The following is a 7,925-nucleotide window of genomic DNA, read 5'->3' on the forward strand; positions in this document are numbered from 1 at the left end:
CTAATATAACTATAGAGTGCACAAACAAGAATATGCGAAAATTGCACCACTTAGTTTAATGATTTGTTTTGATAATATTAAATATTTGTTTCCAACACACTTCAGAAGTAACAAAAAAATGTTCTCCATTTGTGCATTCATAATTCTGATATAATCTGAAATACTTACACAGTTCATTCAAACGTTGTCATGTGCTCTAAAAAACTTTAAAAAAACTTTCCTACCCCCAGTATCAGCAAGATTGTCACAAAAATCTTCTCACTTTGAAGTCAGAGAAAGAAAAGTAAGCAAGCGCCCTTGGTAGACAGCACCTAACATTTGACCTTGGTCTTTAAATGCACAGCAAATGTGACAAGATAAGATACTCTTTAAGAACCCCTCAGTAGAAGGGGAAGCAGACATCAGTACTCTAGCATGTGCCATTCCAATGTTTCCACAGTAGCATCTATGAACACATAACCAAGCGCATGTATAGAAAAAATTTATTTATTAGTTTTAAATAACTATAAATACAATATTAACAATAAATATATAATAAAATCAGTTTGTTCTAAATACACATGTGAGGTCATAGTGTGTCTCTCTAAATACTTATAAATATACATCTGTACATTACTTCTGTTTAACATTTCAAATATATAATGCTTCTGTTTTCAGAGTTAGAAAAAATATATATATTTTTTTAATCCTTTGGAATCAGTGCTTTCCATGTCTCTAGTGGGCATGGATACAGTAGGGAAGTCAGTGTGTCATTGAACGTACTGGAAGGAAATGTGCCCCTGGCCGCTGTTAGAACTGTAAATTACAGCAATAATCAATGTTCGTTGGGCTCCTCAGGCCTCTGGGCCCAGATGCCAGTACACTTGCTGCACCAATGGACTCTACACCCATGCAAAACTAAGCGCTTCTCGGATCTGAGACAAAAAAAGATCAGGAAATAGGTGCACTGTCCCATCTGGGTTTGGAAATTCACAGAAAAGACTGCAAAGACGGTCCCCGGGCAAGTACTGCAAAGATGGTCCCCGGACACGTATGTGTGACATACAGATTTGGGAACCTTTCGAGCTTCAGGAACTTGACATGTACTTGGTACATAACATCAGCACTGTCGTTGTCCAACTAAAGTAGCTTACTGCTATACGAAATGTCCAAGTCACCATCACTTGCTCTGTACATAGTACATATGGTGCTGGTGTCGGTGTTCCAAGGATATCCTCTTACTCTTGAAAAAGCTTGAAGTTCTGGATGGTGCTAGGGTTTGTCTTCTTGCTCACTGTTACCGGTTTGTTTGGGGTCTGAGAGGTGCTAATGAACCACCCGGGGCGTGAGGCTGACTCGAAAGAGCTACTGTTGGATGCATCCACCTTGAAGAAAAGGAAGCGCAGGAGATCAGTCTTGATGGAGGTCAAGATCCCACTCACTTCCTGTGGGAAGAAAAAGGGCATCTGGTTAGATGGGCCTGAAGTAGAGAAGAGCGTCCTTTGATAACCTTAGAACAGTTGTGAGGGGTACATCTATGGGTAACTGGGCCTGTAGTATGTGGAGCCCAGACACTGAGGTGCAAAAGGCCAGGTGGCACAAGGTCTGTGCCGCAAGAATAGGGACATGGGAAAAAGCAGATAAAGTGTCTACCTGAGGAGGCAGTGGGACTCATAGGATGCCTGAAGTATGGAACTCGCAGTACAGGGGAGGTGGACCCCATCAGAGTGGAAGTCAGGGTGAGGAGGGGATCCTGGAGCACCGGAAGAGTAGGTCTTGATGGACAGAAGAGGCAGGCCCCTCACTCACGGATGTCAAAGTTAAGACCTTAAAGTGCAGAAGGTGTTGTTGGTCCCTCAAAGTTTTCCACAAGGTTCAGAGAAGCTTGAGTATCTGAAGTTAGCACTCAAGGATGTGGAAGGGATGGATGCCAAGGAAATCCTGGCCAACACGTATAGGAGAGGAAAGTAGCCACATCAGAATTCTCCAACTGAGGGATGTAGAGAAGGGTTACATGCAGCAAAAATGTGGAAGTTAAGGGACTACGCACCTTATGCATGAAGATGTAATCCAACAGGTGCAGATAGGATGCCTGAAATATGGAACTCCAGCTGCAGAGGGTAAGAGGCAGTACCTAAATTGTGGAGGACCTCTTGGTGGAGGGAGAACTGGGATGTGTAAGTGTGTCCCTTGAAATAGTGGGGGATCATGAGGGCTCCAGAAGATACAGCTTAGGGAGGGCCCAGGGAAGGCAATTTTTTGTTCTTGCCAAAGAACAATACTCTTACTACACCAAATAGAGATCTTCATAGCTCTCACAGCTTCTCTGATCTGTACAGATCATTGTGACTTCTGAAGACAGAGGCTGAATCCCTTGAAATCTGGATATCAGAATGAAGACATGACCACAGAGGAAGCTGAATTGTGAGCCTTGACCTACAGGGAGGCCTTGGGGGACACAAAGTGCAGGAGTGCATGAAATGGGGTGGCTTGAAGTAAGGGTAAGAACACAGCGCAGCTTGCAGAGCAATCGCCAGCTTCTTGCAGCGCTACTTGCACACAGACAGCAGTTAGTGAGCACCATCTCCTCCTCCCTGCTCACCTCCAAACGTAGCTCAGGCGTCGTCCCAACCATCACGCATGACAGGTGGAGCTGTTTCCCCACAATGCCCAAGGTCACCGGCCGCTTCTTCTCGCCAGACGGTGAAGTGTACAAAGACATGTTCAGCTTTACTGCAGAGGAACGAAGAGATACTGGTTAATAGCAAGGCCGCTTTGTACACTTTAAAGGTGCCTGGTGCCAGGCTATTACAGCAACACCACCTATGAACTACACATGACCCTCATGTAACCCAGGAAGGCAACTGCCAGAGATCACACAGCATATCACAGTAAGAGTCCTTGAAAACCATCTCAGGGCTGTGAATCTAGTGCCCCATGCTTTCATTTTAGGAGTTATCTGAATAGCATTTTGAGAAATTGAAGGGGTTAGTGCCAGCCTCCCCGCACTCAGCTCTGGTTTCGTGCATCAATGCACAGCACCTCACCTTGACGCTCGGCGTTAGGCCCCTGCAGGTGCAGGGCCACTAGCTGGGTCTGGCCAGAGAACTCATTTAGGGCAAGACACTTGTTGTCGGTGTCAGTGATGCGCTGCACAGTGCTGGAGAAATACCGGTACACGGATGCAGCCATAAAAGTGCGCTCAAACATCTGGACGGAAATTTCATCTGAAAAGAGATGGGAAAGAGACTTGGTGAGTACGAGGTCCCTGGAAAAGGAGTGGACCAGCAGCTGAGAAGAATCCTTCTGAGCCTGGTCCTCTTTAGAACTAAGCATTAAGGAGCAGAGTGAGGGAAAAAGGAGCCCTGCATCTTCCGAAGTGGGCCCCTGACTTGAAGCTGAAAAGAGTCCTTCTTTCAACACCTAGGTGAGCCCTCGCGTGACAGGAAAGAAAAGACCCCCCCTTCAGGAATTCCTCTTCACATGTTCCTTAACCCTCGACAGACGTCACCCCAATAAAGGTTTTATGGGGTGGAACTTTACCCGCTCTAAATGTTGCAGATACAGTTGTCCTGCATCGAGAAAACAAATGCTTGCTCTGAGTGCTAAGTATCCAGTTACTATAGCACAAAAGTAATCAGTTTTGGATTACTGTTTTAGTGTGTTATGGAGTATCAATCTGCACATTCTTTGTGAATTTGGAAAGACAATTTGTTGGCACGTCTGCATCTAGAAAGATGAGAGACCAAGTGATTTTGTGATCCACGTACGGGTGCTTGTTTGAAAGAAATAAAGTCACACAAGGGGCTGGCTTGTCTCTTGGCGCCATAATAGGTGCTATTTTTACAGTGCTTATTTTAGAACATGCAACAATAAATTCTTGCAATGATTCAACCCTGATGTTTGGTACATCTGTGACAGTCTCTGACCTGGCACCTAATAGAGTGAGCTCACTTACAGACTAATCCAAGTTATTTCTGTAATTTAAAAGTAACCACATTCATTTCAAGGCTAACACACACTGATGCTCTAAATCTGAATAAGTAACATATTAACAAATTACTTAACAATAATCTTGATGTAAAATCCACCCGTAACGGGTGACATCTTACCTTCCACCAGGATGCTGCCAAAGATCTCCAGGAGATCGCTGTCCCCGAAGTGACACCCTTCACTGGAGTTGAACACCCCTCGCTTCATCTTCTCCACCGCCGCCACAACCACCACTGCTCTGCGGAAGGTGGAGGGCTCCTTCAGGGTGGTCACCTTCACCTTGATTGATGGCTTGCAGCTGGTGCAGTCCCCTGGGCAGGAGCCCAAGCTGGCATCTACCTTGGAGGCCTGTGGGCAGGAAGGCAGAGTGAGACACTACTGACTGAGAAACGGCAATGCACAGCCGTGGCATCGATGCAGAGCGCCAGATCGGAAAGTTGCACAAAAGTTGTCATTCATGAACCAATGATATGTAGGACACCAGTTCCCCTCCTGTTACCGAGCCTAAGTGGGGGAAGGCGACTGAAGGGGGTGCTGGTACAGTCTGGTGAGTTAGTCTTAGCAGTTTGGGAACTGTGGGAGCCTGATAAGAGGGTGTGGGTGATACACGGAACTTTGATGGCACAGTGTGTGTGTGTGTGTGTGGCATGGTAACAGAACCTATGGTAATGTACGGCTAATGGCGCCACGTAGTGGTGAAGGTTTCGGGTAGAAGGAGTACAAGGCTGTGAATAGGACAGCGTGCTGTTTACTTCATTTTACAACAGGGGGGCTATTACTGGGAACTTTCTCACAAAATTCAGCAGTGGAAAGGAAAAATGGCAGAAAAAAAATAAAACAAAAATGGAGCTCGCAAATATGACTCCAAGGCTACTGGGAGTGAACATCTAACTGTGATTGGGGATTGCCCCACCACAAGGACTGCCCTCTACACCTCCAAATAACGTGCACACCCCCGTGGCGGTGGTGCGTCATCCCAAAACACAAGCAGTACCCCCTCGCGCCCAAGTAGAACTCCACAAGTCCGAGACTGCACCACTGCCTCATCTCTCAAACCAGGAGCCAGCCTCGAACCCGTGAGAGAGTGCACGCTCCCGAGCTAAGGTGCACGCTCCCGATTCGAAGTGCGCCGCAGAGTTTATTATCGCGCATGTTAAAGCCTTCATCCCTCTTCCTTCACCCTCCTGCGTAATGACTTTAAACTGTTTCCCAAACCTTCATAAAATATATCAGATTCTAAACATGGTTACAGATTTTGAGTATGTGCAATAAAGGAGGCTTTTACCTGGAATGAAGGAATGAATTTGTTAAGGGCGACAGGTACTCAGTGGGATGTTGCGGTGCCAAGAGGCATACCGTGGGTGGAGAGGGTGATGCGTGTAAAATCCACCCCACTCTGACCCCTTAGGTAATGTGATCGGTTTATAATCCTGCATTAGTAGTTAAAGGTGGCACTAGGCACACAATATTTTTCATGCACTGACGAAACACTTACCATGATGACACAGATACCGCCTGCTTCATAGAAGTTGTCATCTCATTCCCTGAAACATAATGCAAAATTAGAAATATTAGTACTTTGTGCGATTTTTTTTTTTTATTGGAGCATATTATATCTGCCAGTATAACCCAAATTAGTGGTGGCCATTTTTGTAGCTGCGGAAGAAGTCAAAGACAGCCACCCTAGAAGACTCAAGTGGTGACCAAGAGGTGACAGACAACGCTCTGTTGAAGGTACGATAACTGCACGTGCTACTGGGATCAGAGCTTGAGACCTCCAGGCCACAGGCGGAACTCTGCTGCATGTACATTGACCCACTGGCCTGTTTTACGGGGTTTGGATAAGCCCTTACTAATCTTACTGCTATGGGAGCCTGGGGCCTGCAGATTAGAAACACATCTCTGCAGCAGCTGCTGTAAGGCCCCACCCTGCTTAACCTTCTTGTAAGTGCACAGATATTGGGTTTATGAGTTTATCTTCAACATTTGAGTATATCATCAACATTTCCTATGTCAAGGCATGTTCCTGCCCCAGGAATTTTAAATGGCCTGGAAGCTCTTTCCTAAGGGTGTCTGTCCCAACAGGGGAAGGAGGCCTGGTACACGTTCACGCCATAGTCAGTCACAAGAAGCTAAGGACATTTTAGTACCTGTAGCTCTCCATCAGCTCTGCGCCCATCTCTGGTACCAGCGACATTGTGGCGGTTCCTGCAGGTAAACAACACGAAACAATAAAGGCATGTTGATCCACTGATAATACATCTATTGTTGACATCAGCAGTCCTTTTAACATGCACACAGCCCCCTCTACACCTTCATAACATTATAAAGGCTTCCATCTGCTGCAATAGATATTGTAAATGTCAGCTTCTACAAGGATTGCCCATAGACATAGTAAAAAGACACTGTCACCGAAAAGCTTTTGAAAATTGAAGCCGCACCTGCTGTTGGGGTTAAAAACAAAAATGCACCACGGGAGTGCAATTGTCTTCTCTGTGCGGCAGGACAATAATAATAATATCATTATTTAAAATAAAAACAGCCTTCTTGCCGGACTGGTTTCTGCTGTGTCAAATAACTCGCATTGGAAATTCAGTAGAGTTATAGTTGGCAAGCAGGAATTTTATTATCTTTATTTTTTGCAAACATTCAATAAGCATTAACAGATTAGAAGTGGTGTGTCTAAATTTGGAAACATATCAATAATAAAATGACGTATTGCAAAAATAAATACAACATATGAAATTGTACCACAATAAAAAACACTGTCAGTGAAGTGGGCTACTTTTCAGGCAGATGTATACAAGCAAAAAGCCATCATTCGCAAAAAAAGAAGGCAATGAGCGAAATGGGCCATTATCCCAGTGCGGTGTGGTGGGCGGGAATGTGTGTTTCTGGGTATGTGTTGGTAAATGCCAGAATGTGTCGATTTTTGATACACAACACAAAAAAATATGCATGTCCCGCCTAATTTGACTTGTAAAAACTCATAAAACATGCTACTTATCACACTTCAAACATTCCGAACCTCGTGTCGCTTTTTTGCTGATGGTAAAAGTGAAGGGCTCGAGACATTTGGCGTCCTTCAGAATAATCATTAAAAATAGGGCCTGTGGTGCAGATTAGTAACGTGCGAGACCTCAAACATCCAAGGGTGTAAGAACGCCCGAAGCTCATCCCTTAAGAAACAAAAGTGGTGTAGGGCGAGCACTCTGGAAATACTGGGGCCTCAATTAATCCAGATGTGTGTTACTGTGAGAAAGTGCCTCTTTCTAGCCTTGTTACCCCCACTTTTGGCCTGTTTGTGAGTGTATGTCAGGGTGTTTTCACTGTCTCACTGGGATCCTGCTAGCCAGGGCCCAGTGCTCCTAGTGAAAACCCTATGTTTTCAGTATGTTTGCTATGTGTCACTGGGACCCTGCTAGTCAGGACCCCAGTGCTCATAAGTTTGTGACCTATATGTATGTTTTCCCTGTGTGATGCCTAACTGTCTCACTGAGGCTCTGCTAACCAGAACCTCAGTGGTTATGCTCTCTCTGTATAAATTGTCACTAACAGGCTAGTGACCAATTTCACAAATTTACATTGGCATACTGGAACACCCTTATAATTCCCTAGTATATGGTACTGAGATACCCAGGGTATTGGGGTTCCAGGAGATCCCTATGGGCTGCAGCATTTCTTGTGCCATTCATAGGGAGATCTGACAATTCTTACACAGGCCTGCCAGTGCAGCCTGAGTGAAATATCGTCCACGTTATTTCACAGCCATTTACCACTGCACTTAAGCAACTTATATGTCACCTATATGTCTAACCTTTACCTGGTAAAGGTTGGGTGCTAAGTTACTTAGTGTGTGGGCACCCTGGCACTAGCCAAGGTGCTTCCACATTGTTCAGGGCAAATTCCCCGGACTTTGTGAGTGCGGGGACACCATTACACACGTGCACTAT

At 45.2% G+C, this 7,925-nt stretch overlaps 1 protein-coding gene across 1 annotated transcript; it reads right to left on the bottom strand.

Annotated features, from left to right (window-relative positions):
• Positions 1–549: 549 nt before the first annotated feature.
• On the bottom strand, positions 550–4,581 carry LOC138266667 (interleukin-1 beta-like). Its single transcript, XM_069215472.1, has 4 exons — positions 4,092–4,581; positions 3,027–3,206; positions 2,582–2,712; positions 550–1,424 (listed from the first exon to the last, which is right to left on the bottom strand). Exons 1-4 carry the CDS (start codon positions 4,177–4,179, stop codon positions 1,218–1,220), a joined length of 606 nt encoding a protein of 201 aa, XP_069071573.1. The 5' UTR covers positions 4,180–4,581; the 3' UTR covers positions 550–1,217.
• Between the last annotated feature and the right edge of the window lie 3,344 nt (positions 4,582–7,925).

This window comes from Pleurodeles waltl, chromosome 11 (assembly GCF_031143425.1).
Source record: "Pleurodeles waltl isolate 20211129_DDA chromosome 11, aPleWal1.hap1.20221129, whole genome shotgun sequence".
Taxonomy (NCBI): Eukaryota; Metazoa; Chordata; class Amphibia; order Caudata; family Salamandridae; genus Pleurodeles; species Pleurodeles waltl.

Coding starts and splice junctions, on each gene's coding strand:
- LOC138266667 (XM_069215472.1), bottom strand. CDS start 4,179: ATGAAGCGAGGGGTGTTCAACTCCAGTGAAGGGTGTCACTTCGGGGAC. Junction 3,207..4,091: donor TGGCAGCATCCTGGTGGAAG/GTAAGATGTCAC, acceptor ATCTCTTTTCAG/ATGAAATTTCCGTCCAGATG. Junction 1,425..2,581: donor CGCCTGAGCTACGTTTGGAG/GTGAGCAGGGAG, acceptor TTCTTCCCACAG/GAAGTGAGTGGGATCTTGAC.